The sequence below is a fragment of the Anguilla rostrata genome, chromosome 6 (genome assembly GCF_018555375.3).
Source record: "Anguilla rostrata isolate EN2019 chromosome 6, ASM1855537v3, whole genome shotgun sequence".
NCBI lineage: Eukaryota > Metazoa > Chordata > Actinopteri > Anguilliformes > Anguillidae > Anguilla > Anguilla rostrata.
Window position 1 is genome coordinate 6,146,022 of NC_057938.1, and position 15,039 is coordinate 6,161,060.

General features: G+C 44.2%; 1 protein-coding gene across 7 annotated transcripts in view; it reads left to right on the top strand.

The window, feature by feature from the left end:
• The window catches only part of slc6a9 (solute carrier family 6 member 9), a 70,919-nt gene extending 55,925 nt beyond the window's left edge, over window positions 1-14,994 (top strand). For all 7 annotated transcript variants that reach the window (XM_064341734.1, XM_064341733.1, XM_064341731.1 and 4 more), the window contains 12 exons: window positions 239-395; window positions 1,702-1,833; window positions 2,257-2,527; window positions 3,820-3,952; window positions 4,437-4,571; window positions 5,555-5,658; window positions 6,498-6,735; window positions 7,064-7,198; window positions 7,403-7,502; window positions 7,971-8,071; window positions 8,702-8,872; window positions 9,814-14,994. In XM_064341734.1, coding sequence (XP_064197804.1) covers window positions 239-395; window positions 1,702-1,833; window positions 2,257-2,527; window positions 3,820-3,952; window positions 4,437-4,571; window positions 5,555-5,658; window positions 6,498-6,735; window positions 7,064-7,198; window positions 7,403-7,502; window positions 7,971-8,071; window positions 8,702-8,872; window positions 9,814-10,044 — 1,908 coding nt within the window. In that variant the 3' untranslated portion in view covers window positions 10,045-14,994. The remainder of the gene's footprint in view (window positions 1-238; window positions 396-1,701; window positions 1,834-2,256; window positions 2,528-3,819; window positions 3,953-4,436; window positions 4,572-5,554; window positions 5,659-6,497; window positions 6,736-7,063; window positions 7,199-7,402; window positions 7,503-7,970; window positions 8,072-8,701; window positions 8,873-9,813) is intronic.
• The last annotated feature ends 45 nt before the right edge of the window (window positions 14,995-15,039 follow it).

Genomic DNA, 15,039 nt, shown 5'->3' on the forward strand with positions numbered 1-15,039 from the left:
TAACCACCTGACTGATCAGTAATGCATTTGATAATTACTGGTTCTGATGATTTATCGTATGTGTGTGTGTGCGTGTGTGTGTGTGTGTGTATGCGTGAAAACATAAGCCAAAGTAATTTATGTAGTGTTTAGTTTAATGGAGTCCTGCCCGTAGAGCGTAATGTGTGTGTCTGTGGGTCCATTATGCCTGATTGAGTGGTGTACTGGGCCTGCTCTGACGCGCCTTCGTCCGTTGCAGAATGGAGCTGTTCCTGGAGAGCCAGTGAAGAGAGATGAGAACTCGCGGAGAGGAAACTGGGGGAACCAGATCGAGTTCGTCCTCACCAGCGTGGGCTACGCGGTGGGACTGGGCAATGTGTGGAGGTTCCCTTATCTCTGCTACAGAAACGGAGGCGGTGGGTTCCGGAATCTTGACTAATCTTTTCTGATTTAAAAAAAAAAAATGTATTTTTTAAACAGAGTCACGTGTATTCACATAATGTGTGTTTTATTGTTGATGTTTATTATGATTTCAGGCATTAAATTATCAGTTCTAAAGCATATTCTCTGAGAATCTCAAGGGTAGATAATGGTACGCGCTTTAGTTACGTAAGAGTCATGCAGTTGTCTGGCATGTAGTTTAAAGAATTTTGCCCTACATCTTTGGGGAATTTTGCTTGAGGTCGTTCTTGTTTGGGTTCGTTCTGGAGCTGTGGGTTTGCCCATAACTGTATTTTTAGTCATTCCGTACTGTACATTACAGTCGGCAAGATTTACCATAAAAGGAGCTGCTTTCTTTTGCATTGGCCTAGCGGTGGCTGGGAATAGACGTGACTCGACCGTTGCAGCTCGGAGTCCAACAATAACAGGGCGGCTTTATCGGCCGGCGGTGGGCCGGTTCTCAGCCCCGTTGGCGGTCGGTGATGTCATTAGTCCCAGCTGGGATGTCATTCCGCGGGCGTGACCGTTTGGTCGGGGGGGCGACGAAGCAGTAATGAAGTCTTCCTCGCTGCGTCTCTGGTCCTGGCGAGCGCGTCTCCGCCGCCCTCCGGAACGCATCGCCTCGCATTCCATCGCATCACGTCAAGCCGCCGCGTGCAACACCTGGCGTCTTTTTAAGGTTGACGTCGTCACCTGTAACTTTTGAAAGCGAGAGGCAGCTGAAGTTCCAGACTTCAAAGGCGCATTTTGCTAATAAAAATAATTTGACGCTGCCATGGGCGCCTTGGCAACCAAAATGAATTTATTAAAATAAATTATAAGATCAAAAATGCCTTCCTTTTGACCAGAAAATGGTAGGTATAACTATATAACCTAGGATATACCGGTTATAATGATTATACCTGTGGTTGTACCTGAATTTAATGTGGACAGCTGAGCTCCAAATAAGTCAATGATGGACTAGAAGAAAGTAGAAGAGAGAGTTCTCCTCTTTTGAAAATTCCAGTTTGGTTTTCGTATTATTCCATGCCATGCATCTTTTCTAGAACATTGGTGAAAATGGCTTCGTCAGATGTGACTCCATTTTGATCACGCCCTCGCATGCAATTTAAGAATAAATGTCTCCAACCTGTGACACTTTAATTTTTTCAGCAGTCTGAAAAAAGCACACAGATACCAAAGCAGGCAAACAGGGTTGGTATATGATGGAAAAGGCTGGTTCTCTGACGTTTGACGTGTGAATGTGACACGTGAGGATGACTCCGGCTTTCCCTTTCCCAGGGGCCTTCATGTTCCCGTACTTCATCATGCTGGTGTTCTGCGGCATCCCCCTCTTCTTCCTTGAGCTCTCCTTCGGACAGTTCGCCAGTCTCGGATGCCTGGGGGTGTGGAAGGTCAGCCCCATGTTCAAAGGTGAGACGGGGGGGGCGGGGGGTGATGGGTCCATGTCAGTCCATTTCAGGATCTGTCACGGAATGCTGGTGTGTTCTAAAACTGGGTTGGCCCCCGTGGAGATCTGGGTCAGCTTGTTAACTAGCCTGGAGCCACAGTGTCTAGAATGACAGGGGGTCATCATCTAAGCGCTCCTTCGTGAAAAGGAGGTGAACTTTGGGGTGCATTTTCTCACCTTTTCCCCACTAGATAGCCATCTTGTACTGGCTTTTTTATCGGGTGTTGAACACCCTTGGGGTATTCAAGTGGAGACGTGCAGCGCAGGTAAGTCTCCGAAATGACGTCAAAATAACAAGCCTCGATTGGCCTCAATAGCCTAGTCTGGTCATAAAGAATTCTCATGTTTTTCTGCTGTTCTTTTTTTTCCTCCCTGCTGTCTTTTAGGGGTAGGCTACGGCATGATGGTGGTGTCCACCTACATCGGGATCTACTACAACGTGGTGATCTGCATCGCCTTCTACTACTTCTTCATGTCCATGACCAACCTGCTGCCGTGGACCTACTGCAATAACCCCTGGAACACGCCGGACTGCAGCGGGGTGGTGAGCGCGTCCCGCTTCAACAGCTCCCTGGCCAACGCCTCGGCCGTGGTGTCCGGCGTCGCCGAGCTGGTCAACCGCACCAAGAGGACCAGCCCCAGCGAAGAGTACTGGAAGTAAGGAGGCCGTCCGTCTTCACCTTGCCGTGTGCTGGCACCAATCGTGTCTGCCAACAAAATGGCCCCCAGTGCCTCTTTACCGGTGTAGACTTGGAAGCAGACTGACTGATGTTGACCCTAAAGCTGGCTTTAGACAAACACAGGACCGGCTGCTTGCCCACTGTATTCCCAGCGACTGATTTAGCGTGTGATGTCACACTGTATGCTTGTCCAGGCCTGGGCCAAGAAGTCTGCATTGACCCAACGTTTAAAGTAAACATTTACCAAAAAAAAAAAAAACGGATTCGCTTTTGATTCTCACTACGTCAGATTGTACTGCTGGTGTATTATTGTTGACATAAGCAGCGTAGTTATAGGACTATATCGTACCGCCCCTCTACTCATTTTTAACTCTGGGTCAACAGCAATGGTAGTGGACAAGGTTAGCTTGGGAACACACAGCAAAAGAACATACTGGGGAAAAATAGCTGGAACTGGAACTATGTGTGCCAGCATGGTTTCAGCTCCACAGTAGGAACAACTGACCCCTCCCCTCACCCCCTGCCTAGCTGCATTCTTTTAACATGTATTTAAAGAATAGGATTGACCCATCTGTTTTCATGGAGATCCTTAGAGGAGTTCTAACGTGACAGATCTCTGGGTGTTAAACATCTGGTCGTTATCTAGTCATTATCTACACATCTGTGCTCGTACAGAATAATTGCTTTGTGCGCGTCTGACTTATCTTGCCCATCACCATTTCTTTCTTTGCATACTGTTGTTTTTTTTTTCAAATTTAATCTCATCAGCTGCTTATATGCAGGCTATTAGAGGGTGAACTAGGTTTACTTTTTTTTTTTTTTTTGGTCTGTGCAATGTAGCAAGCGATTTACACAGAGGAGTTTTTATATCCTTGAACCCCAGAGAATTGTGGCCATTCAGAGACAGCGGTGTCTTTGCTAATGATAGCATAATGGGTCTGTGCCTTGCTTTCTGTGTCATGGTGTCACTATAGGATGAAAGAGTATCTTGTTCCAACCAGCTGTCAGGGGAAGGGGGGGGGGAAATAATAACAATCTTGTTGTTTTGTCAACGTTGTCCTCTGGCTGTGAAATATGGGACTGTTTTTGTTCAGTTTAACCCTGTGCTGGCCAAGTGCAGCAACAATAGCGCTCTGTGCCTTGTAAGAGAAGCTGGGAGCAGTTGCCATGAGGTTTACATTCAAACACGGTATTCTAGAATGGCTTTTGTGGGCATTGAACGCGATCTGATTTCTCTCATTAAATATTTAAATCCCCTGCACCCTCTAGACACAAGGTGCTGAACATCTCGGACGACATTGGGAATTTTGGGGAGGTGCGTCTCCCCATCCTGGGCTGCCTGGCAGTGTCCTGGGTGGTGGTGTTCCTCTGCCTCATCAGGGGAGTCAAGTCCTCTGGCAAGGTGAGCGGGACGTCCCATCTGAAGAGCCCCTCTTTCTTTACAGTATTATCCTGTCGCCCTCGTTCAGACAATCAATTGGAGGAAAGTTGGAGACTTACTGGAATGATCCACAAAGGGGCTCATTTTGACTCCCTTCTTTTACATGCTAATTTTTATGTTAACAGAGGCAAACACGGCAAATCACTCTGAGTTTTGGCTGTGCCTTTTCGGAGAGCTGTACAGTTCACAGCCGAAACAAAACGTCAAGAAATCTGTTGTGTCTGGCTCCATTGATGTAAAATTAACATGTGCGGAGAAGTCAAAAGCCCCTTTGTGGGTTATGTTTGGAGTGCATCCAAGTTTTCCCTGAATAATGGGTAATCTTCTGGACTTGCACCCAAATAAAAAAAAGAAGAAAAACACTTGTGTTTGTTAGGAGTATAACTACTCTGATGTTGCAGATATATATTTTTTTCTAACGCAACCTGTTGTGTTCTGTGGCCAGGTGGTGTACTTCACCGCCACCTTCCCCTACGTGGTGCTGACCATCCTCTTCATCAGAGGCATCACTCTGGACGGGGCCGTCAATGGCATCGCCTACTACCTGACCCCGCAGTGGAAGAAGATCCTCGATGCCAAGGTGTGTGCCTACTGGGTTCCACTAGCATGGAGGACGATGACGGACAATTAGTTGGACACGCTTTTGTTTGTTTGCTGCCTTGTGGAATGGAATATACTCAAATATATTGAATAAATAATCAAGATAAGTGTATGTGAGCAAGAGCATATACAGGGCAGTCCATAAGTATTTTGACAGTGACATAATTTTTTTTTAAAAATGGTTTTGGCTCTGTACTCAACAACACTGGATTTGAAATGTAACAATGAGTATGAGGATGAGGTGCCGACTGTCAGCTTTAATTTAAGGATACTTACATCCATATTGGGTGATCCACGTAGGAATTCCATTCAAACCTTTTAGACATTGTCCCGCTTTTTAGAGGACAAATTGATATAATCTTAAACGAAGGCCTTGCATTTATTACTTGCTTGCAAATCCTTTGCATTTGATGACTGCCTGAAGTCTGCGAGCCATAGACATCACCAGGTGCTGGGTACCTTCCCTGGTGATGCTCTGCCAAGCCTGTACTGCAGCTATCTTAAGTTTCTGTCATTCTGTTCTTGAAGTCACCAGTGGTTTGCATCTTGTGTTGAACCCACTGAGGTTATGCTGGTGTAGTCTTCTCTTTTTGGTCGTCTTTCATGCATCTATGCCTACATTTTGAGTGTTGTTGATCTGTTTGATAGTTGAAAAGGGGTTATCTCAGTGTGTCCATGTTTTTTAACTATATACCAAACAGTTAGTTTTGAAATATCCAATGTTTTGGCTATTCGTTTATGTTTTTTGGCCTCAAAATTACAGAACCATAATCGCAGCAAAATTCAAATGAAAATGGGACATTTTGTTTTCATTCGATGTGCGCAAAAACCACTTTTGAACTGAAAATGATGAGATGAAAATCAGGCCCAGGCTGTCAGCCTTCCCAGCATGCAGCAGGCATGGGATGGCCAACTGAAAGGTAAACCTGTGTCTGACGGGACCAACTGCCCTCCTTTTTCCAGGTTTGGGGAGATGCCGCGTCTCAGATCTTCTACTCTCTGGGCTGTGCCTGGGGAGGCCTCATCACTATGGCGTCCTACAACAAGTTCCACAACAACTGCTATCGGTGTGTAGCCTGCCGCAGCGTGACATGTACACACCATTAACCTTTGTGTGTGTGTGTGTGCTTGTGTGTGCACATGTCAGTGTGTGTGTGTCTGCGTGCATGTGAACATGCACTTAACCTGAATTCCTTCTGTATATATTCAGTTGTATAAATGGATACTATGTAAAATATGCTAAAGTTGTGAAATGGCAAGCATTGTTGGGCTGAAAAGCTTGTCATTCTCTTATGTAAGTCGTTGGATAGGAGCTTTTGCTAAATGCCAGCAATTTTTAAGAGCAATGCACCAAAATCTCCAAAAACTGTAACCTTTCACCCTGTAGTCTTCCTGCTACTACAGCACCACCACGTGGTGGACTGATGTATAGCGTGTAAAACTGTCTATTTGGATTTTGTCTTTGCATGAGCATGTGAATAATTTGTACATGTTTTTCAAAGAAGGGCCTACCAGAACAGATGTTGGGCTCATTCTAGGTGGTGATGGAAATTTAGGTCAGATTTGCAAGTAGTAAGAAAAATGGCCTGTTCTGCTACCTTGCTGTTTTGCATTTGAAGACTCCATTGAACTCATGCATGACTGACAGACATAGCAACACTGTATACTATGTATGTAGTAAAGGCAGAACCTGCGGGGATTTTCAAGACCTGGCTCGATACGGTGTTAGGTAATATCTAGTTTGTAGGTAAACAGAGAGCACTAGGTGCTCTTTAGTGGTAGGAAAACGCAGACCTTAGGCTGTATGGCCTGTTCTCTAATGTTATGTTATGTTATGTTATGACTATGTGTGGTTGAACGAGTAGGCCACGCTTCATGTTTTGTTACTTTTTACCTTCGCTCACAGAGACAGCATCATCATCAGCGTCACCAACTGCGCCACCAGCGTTTACGCCGGCTTCGTCATCTTCTCCATCCTGGGCTTCATGGCGCACCACCTGGGGGTGGACGTGTCCGAGGTGGCAGACCACGGGCCCGGGCTGGCGTTCGTGGCCTACCCAGAAGCCCTCACGCTGCTGCCCATCTCCCCTCTCTGGTCCCTCCTGTTCTTCTTCATGCTCATCCTTCTGGGCCTGGGCACGCAGGTAAGAGCGAGAGAGAGAGAGAGAGAGAGAGAGAATGAGAAGGGAGAGAGTAAGAGAGATTAAGGGTGAGTGAGAGTGAGACAGAGAGTGCGGGAGAATAGGTGAGAGAAAGAGTTTGTGAGAGGGTAAGAGTAAAAGAGAGAGGAAGTATGAGGGTGTGTGTGTGTGTGAGTGGTACATTTAGCTCTGAGCAGCCTGCTAACACCAGTCTCTGTATGGAGTATTCTGTCTGGATGCTGCTACAGTGACTGTCCTCCACTATAATGCTGCTCTGTTGGCTCTGTTGGTAAGATGGCTTGCTTGGTGGCTAATCCCAGTCTGTCTGTAGTTCTGTCTGTTAGAGACCCTCGTCACTGCCATCGTGGACGAAATCGGCACAGACTGGATCATCAGGAACAAGACGGTGGTCACACTGGGAGTGGCTGTTGTAGGCTTTCTCCTGGGAGTGCCGCTGACCACTCAGGTGAGCCCTAACACACAGGTGGTGACTCATTCTCACTTTTAACCGCACACTCTCAGCCCATGCACATTCTTACTCTCAACCACATGCACACACACACACACACACACACAAACTCTCTCAACCCATGCACATTCTTACTCTCAACCACATGCACACACATGCACACACACACACACACACTGAAATATCCTCTCTCTCATGCAGGCTGGGATTTATTGGTTGCTGCTCATGGATAACTACGCTGCCAGTTTCTCCCTGGTCGTCATCTCTTGCATCATGTGTATCTGCATCATGTACATATATGGTGAGCATCCATGTTTCATTAAGGGACAAACTTCCCTACACAGCATTTCCACATAGTTAACCCTTTAACGTGTATGGTTTACAAATATGTGATTAGATATGCGATCGGTAACTGAACATTCTAATGCTGATGTAATGATCACTGCTGATAATTGAAAGCAAGAGTTCTAGAACACTGACTTAGAGTTTTGAAGAAAAAAAAAAACATTCCAATGAACTCTTTAAGGGGTTAAAATGATAGATAACTAGAGCAATATAGCAGAGTACTGTCAGTCTTACGGGTTATGTTTATAACACAGTAAAATGTCCAATGTTAACAGAGTAGATATGCGTCCAATTGAGACCACGGGTGCTCTGTTAGTGTTGATTTAACTCTGAATGTGAGTGCAACTCCGTTCTGTAGACGCGTCAGTCTCCGTGGTCGCCCTGTGCGTTAGGTACTGACAGCCGAATCTCTCCATGTCTCCAGGACACAAGAACTACTTCAAAGATGTGGAGATGATGCTGGGCTTCCCCCCTCCCATATTCTTCAGGATCTGCTGGAGATTCGTGTCGCCCGTCATCATCACTGTGAGTTCAGTGGAATACCCCCCCTCCTCCCCTCCTTTTAGCTCCTTCAGCGTTGGGTCGCTGCACATCGACCTCCGTCTCACAGCGTTCAGTCTCAGTAATAACATAATGACAACAGGCCACTCAGCCCAACAATGCTGGCCATTTTCCTGACAAAATTAGTGCTCTGATTACCTACAGACTTGATAGTATCCAACACCATATCAGCTTCTGCCTCCTCTACGTGACCTGGCAGGCTATTCCTCACATTGACTATTCTCTGCATGAAAAAATTGTTCAGAATGTCTGTACGGACATTTATAATTATGGATAGCATTCCTTTTTCTTTACGGTTTCGTAATAGTCCTGTTTTGTCATCGTAAGATGCATTAATCTTCCCGAGTTTTGGTCTTACTGCAGGTGTGCAGTAGCCAGAGCCTGGTATTGGAAGTTTACCATTTATTCACTTTGGCTGGCTTGTGCAAGAACACTATTTTCATCATTTACATTTTGTTTCTTTGCTCTTCTGGCAGTTTGTCTTCTGTCAAGCTTTGGCTACCTCAGCATCCCTGACTGTGCTAAACTCAGAGTGAACGAACAGTGTGTGTAAAAACACTCACTCTCTTTTCTTCTCTCCGCTTTTTTCGACAGTTTATCCTGATCTTCACAGTCATCCAGTACAAGCCAATCACCTACAACGATTACATCTACCCCAACTGGTCCCTCATCATTGGGTTCTTCATGGCGTTGTCCTCGGTGATCTGCATACCCATCTTTGCCCTCTACCAGATTGCCAATTCTGAAGGGACCACGTTCATAGAGGTGAGAGAACAGTCCTCCTGCTCTCACAGAGAGCGTGCTGGCTTGCATAGCGAGAAAGAAAGCGGAAATTATGAATGTCCTCTGTGTTGCCTGTCTGTCTGTCTGTTTGTTTGAATGTTGTATCACAGGTCTAATTATGAAGAAGTTCTAAAAATAATGAAATGCACTTTAGTTTTAGTTGATATGCCGGCGCAAACTAACCGGCTTTTCATGGGATTGGGGTGCGTGTTAGAAAGAATCCAAATAACATGTTATCACTCAGCAACTCACAAGACTAGACTGCAACATTGTGCCTTCAATTATGTTGTTGTTTATTAGTACAAACTGTCGCATTTAGACATATTGTCACTGTCAGAGTGTGTCAATTTGTAACAATAAAGTGAATGTATTTATAATGTTGCAATCCATTCTTGTGAGCTGCAGTCCATTCTTGGCCTCATTATAAAGCCTTGTCTACATCTAGATGGATATTTTTGAAAGCGCAACATTTTCCCTCTGCTTTAGCCTCACGTCCACACGAACACGCCATTTTAAGTCACCGAAAGCTGAGCTTTTCAAAGACGTTCTCCAGAGCGGAGGTTTCCGTGTGGACGGATGAAAACGCAGCTTTTCGTGTACGCCACGTATCATCTGAACCGCGTAATCCTGTAAACGCCGTCGGAAAGTTGGCGTGGAGCACGCGCTTTGTGTTCCGTGCGTGTTCAGTGCTAGCACGTCCGGTCCTGGAGCGTGTTTCACGTGTGGACAGGGATTTTAATTTTTTTTTGACAACGAATTATTGAGGAAAAAACAGCCCAGCGTTTTCAAAAAAATATCCATCTGCGTGTGTAGACCAGGCCCTGAGGTGGGAATAGCGAGATAGCGCTCGTTAGCCCGTTAGCGTTAGCCCGTTAGCATTACCCCTGATGCGTGACGCCGTGCCCTCTCCACCTGCCCCCCAGCGGTTGAAGAACTCGGTGAAGCCGGACCGGAGTTGGGGCCCGGCCCTCATGGAGCACCGGATAGGGCGGTACGCGCCGGGCGGGGCCTCGGGGCCCGACGGCGGCCTGGAGGTGCGGGCCCTGAAGGAGGAGCTGAAGGAGGAGGAGAAGGAGAAGCTGGACGAGATCAGCCTCACCATCCAGGGCAGCAACGGCTCCACACACAACCCCAACCCCAACCCCAGCGCGTAAAAGACCCCGCCCCCGCCCGGACCCACGCCCTTTCCCACCCTGCACAGTGGGGGAGAGAACCATGCTCGCTGGAGACCCTTACATATTGTAAGGGCTTATTTTATCTAACCTCTAGAAAATTGGTCCTCATCCAAAATGTTTTATTTGTCCACATAATTTAATAATGCATTTTTTTTGTTTTCCTTTTCTTTTTTTTTTTTTTTTTTTTTTAAACAGATTTTTTTTTTTTCATATGCATGAAAATCTACAAAAAAAATTTGTGCATACACTGTTTGTGACTAGGGAGCAGTGAGCGTTCATTTCTCCAGACTGTACAAAAAACAAAACGAAAAGAAAAAAACATTCAGACGTGATAGCAGCGACGCCACTTGTAAGACAGGCCACTTGGGTGTAGAGAGAGTGCTGGCTGGTTTAAAGCTGGAGACCAAATGTTCTTTAGCGCCGACAAGTCCAGGTAGCACCGCTCTGCCGATCTGTATGTTCTTTTTTTTTGTTCTTTCACCGTACGGTACAGTACGTTACAGCTCTTGGTATTTGGCGCCTTGATCCGTAGTCTCGACTTAGACTGTTGTTCGAAAGCTGCTTTTAAATTATTGAGAACAACAACTAATGAGTCTCTTCGGAGCCCCTCGGAGTGCCGTTTTGGTGTGTCAAGTTTGTCTGCTGTTTTTCTTTTCTTTTCTACACTTCACACAGGAAAACACTCTCTGCTTACCATAATTTACCTTTTCCTACTGCAAGGTACAGATACAAGTTTTCATGTAGTGTGAATTATGAAACTCAAAAAATTGTAAAAAACCATTTGGAATGTACATACCATACATGCAATAGGGATGTGAATAATGGTTTTAAGTGTTTGGATACTTGTTATCTATAAAAGCTAACTTTGCTACTCAAAAAATAATGAATTAGGTCTTACCTCCTGTCATTGGGAACTTAGCCATGTTACCAACTGTATGGCTTGCAGAAGAAGGAACATATTCAGACTAACCAGAGATCAAAGGCTCTAGCTTTAATCTCTCCCTGTACAATAATTTGCTGGCCAATCAATTTGACGCTATCAAATTAAAAATGAATCCCCCAATTAACTACCCGACATACAGGTGCTTTCATGTGAGTCCATGTCAGCTAAGAGCTGATGTTCCGTCAGTGTTGCATTTGACTGAAGCGCCCTCTAATGGGAGACTTCAGCATGTCATTCTTGCGACCGATCTGGATTTTAGTTTGAATCCCGGAAGGAAAAGGGGGGGAAAAATGTACTCTTTCTTTAAAATAGAAAGTGTTTTTATCAGTTGTTCATTAAGCGCTTACCCGGTGCAGCGGCTTTTAACGAGTCCCCAGACACTGGCCATTATCCCTAGCATGTACACAGATGTCTCTCTGCATACTGGTACGAGAAGGATATCTGACTCCAGCTTTCTAAACGGCTGTCCTGATTGGTTAAAGCACTTTTTTTCCCCTCCACGCCCATTCTCAGGGTCCCAGCTAGCTTGCTTTGAGAACATTAAGGATCGCTTTGATTTGCGGAGGGGGAGGAGTCTATGAGCGAAAGATCCTAGACGAGCAGTAACCCACGGAAACTAAAACTGTTAGTGGCTGCTCTGGTGCAGCTTCTGTATAGTCTTCCAGACATTTTCCTGTGAAATGCATCGTGAGACAATTTGTGTCTCATTTGTGAAGGGAGCACTGGACTTCATAACCTTAGAAAATAGTTTACTTGTCTGCACACTAAGGAGATGTGATGGCCTCTCGTTTCTTATTATTATTAATTGCCCTAAAGCAGGGGGAAGAAGGCATGTTTACCAAAAACACACAAAGCGTGCGTAGAGTGATCTACCTTGGTGCCATTGCGGGAGTATGGGGTTTCAATAAATGTAGGAAGTTTTTTTTTTCTTGCAAAGGGGAGGAATTATGCCTTTTGGCTGTTGCAGAAGAAAGAGTTTGAATTTTAGCTCAAGTTTTTTTTTTCTGTAGCACTGAGGGGAGTGGCCAAACTGATGAGTGCAGAGCAGGAAGCAGAAACAGCATTTGCCCCTCAGTTGGCCAGCCCAACCACCCCCCACCCCACCCCAGTCCCCGCCCCCAAGAAAGAAATGGGCGGTGCTTAACTCAACGATGAACAGAGGTCATTATTATAGGATCATGGAATTCACACGTAGTCATACGTACAATAGTTTACATTGTAGTGTTGTCGTTTTTTCATTATTGTAAAGTAACATAGTAAATAATTATAAAGAAAGGAAACAATGTTTATTTTGTAAAGAAACTACAGTATCTTGAGTAATAAGAGTAATGTTTACCATTCCTCATTTGTGACTTGATTTTTGTAGATTTTTTTTCCTGTTTTTTTTTATTTTTTATTATTTTCTGGTACAGTGGGGCCTGGGTGCTGAGGCAGTCAATATTTGGGGTGAAGTGTGGACGGGGGTTGGGAGTTTGATCAGTTTGACAAAAAAAAAAAGTCTTTCTGAGATGCCGCACAATTCTGTTTCACCGTGCTAACAATGCTACAAGACCAGGTACGGTATAAGCAGGGCTATTTCCTGGCTTAATGAGGGAGTGGAAGCCAAGCGTAGGGACCACTAAGGTGCTTAGAGTGTCGCTTGTTGATACAAGCTCCTGTGTCATTTTGTCAGTTACAGTATATCACTTTGAAAACATGTGGAACTGATTGCTTTCCAGTTGCCCAACCCCACGCTTAGACTCATCAACCGGGAACAATTTCAACATTTTGTTTGTCGTTTGTCCTGGCGTGTTCATAGAGTATAAAGCACACAGAAGCAAGTGTCGAACGTTTACGAACGCTGGCAAAAACACTTTAGGGCACAACCTGCATCACGGTAGATGGTATCTGAAACTCAGGGGTATAGGTTTGGTTAGCTTAGGTTAGAACCGGGACACTTCCGCTCAAAAAGCACAAGTGCAGCCCAGGACACACAAGCTGTACTGCAGTTTGTGTGAGGTGTGTAAATAGGCAGAGGAACAAAGGTCAGAGCATAGAAAAAGCCGTGTTTCCTCCGCAGGTGGTGCGTGTGGTCATGGAACACTTAAGTTCAATTTTGGTTTTGTTGGTTTATCGTGAGTTTTATGTGCTTCATGTATTAATACAACCCTATCATGAAGGCTAACATGAATTTAAGCACAAATAACGGACTTCAAGTGTACAGGCTGGGGTTTAATTATGTACTATGATTGCAGCGGGTGAGCACAGATCTCATTTGGAGCACATACCCGTTAGGTCAAGGCCTCTAGCTGTCACAAGGAAGTCCTTGTGGGGCAAGCGGATCACGATGTTGGTGAATTACAGTAATTATGATCATAATAATCATCATGCTACTGTGTCCTAATTCTTGACTGTCCTCAGCGCACTCCCTCCGTTTCTTGTACAGTAATGTAAAAATGAATCTGACTGGTGTTTGTGTTTGGATTTTTGTCTTTATTTGGCGGGACGGGGAGGGGGAGGGGGAAGGGGAGGGGGAGGTGCTGGTAAGGGGACATTTTCTTTCCTGTAGTAAAATAGCTGGTGTAATGTGTAATTTGTGTACTGTGTAGTGGATATTTTACACCTTCTGAATATAGAGGTAGTTGAGGATAGTGTCAGTATTGATGTCTTGTAATTTTAATCAATATGTAACTGTCCATTTTGTCTTCTAACAACCAGAGTCTACGCGCATAGATTTTTTTTCTCATTTTATTTTGTATTAGAGCCTTTTTTTTATTATTGTTGTCAGAGTTAACCATTTTTATCCAGGTTCAGTGACACTACCTTTCTTAAAGTTCTAAAAGCCAGCGATATCAACTGTCGTGCCAAATGATAAAGCTTTGGACTGAAACTTGAAAAAAAACGAACAGAACGCTTTTTTTTTTTTTTTTTAAAGAAAGTCTCTCACATCTCCAGGTTGTCACAGCAACGCTGTAGAAGGAACCGCACATGAGTGAAGGTGTTATGCAGTGTTATACAAGCCCAGCAGTGTTCTACTTACATGGCAGTATTGTATAAAAAAAGAGAAATCAAAAAATAAAACTAGCACAAAAGCAATACACCTACAGTGTAACAGTGTAGAAAACTGCATGCTGTAATTCAGTTATATGAATGCAAACTATCTTCATACAGTTTGTTGATATGCTCGGCCATTTGTTTCTAATGTGTGCGTATGTGTCCAACCGTACCAAAACCGGTATCATAAATGTAAACTGGTAATGTTTATGTAGTGGACATAACCTATTAATTCAACATATCAGTGTATTGGAAAATAATGTAGTGTGTGTTTCAGTTAACCTAGTCAGAAATTCTGGAAGATTTAATACTGCATCCTATGGAATAATTTGAATAATAATTCATTGTTTTAAAGACAACTGGATTTTGAACTATGTATAACCCACACTGAAAGTATATTGTTTGGTCCTTCATGGTCTTATTCTTACACAACCTTGAATCTATCCATCCATGTAAAGTAAATCTTTATGGATTTATTAACTGGATGTGCAATTACAAGCAGTCTTGAAAACTGTCAGTAGGTTTGACTAAACTGTGATTTTCTTTTCGGTGGCCCTGCGGGTCCACGGGAGAGATTCGTTTTCTTTCTTCCTCATAAACTTAACGTGTTCTCATGTTGTCACGGCACTTTAAATGACACGCGTGTTAAAAAGCAACAGAAGATGATACAAACTTCCATACGTTTTAAAGTAATGCCTTTACAGCTATATTTGTATACACTGTGGAGCTACCGGTGGAAGGCACTTTGGTATGCCAATGTAAACTTATTGCAACGGATGGGAGAATCAAGCACAACTGAAAAGAATTACATTACTTTGTCATGCATACCTGTCTAACAGTGTCTTTTGAACCTTAGGGCCAAATTTCATTGACGTTGTCTTAGTCTCATGTCAACTGTATATCTTAAACTGTTCGATTACAAATGGTAAATAAAGTTATATTTTAAAAATCAACTTATTCCTCTTTGTCTTTTTGTGCATTTGCAGGGCATCTCTTTT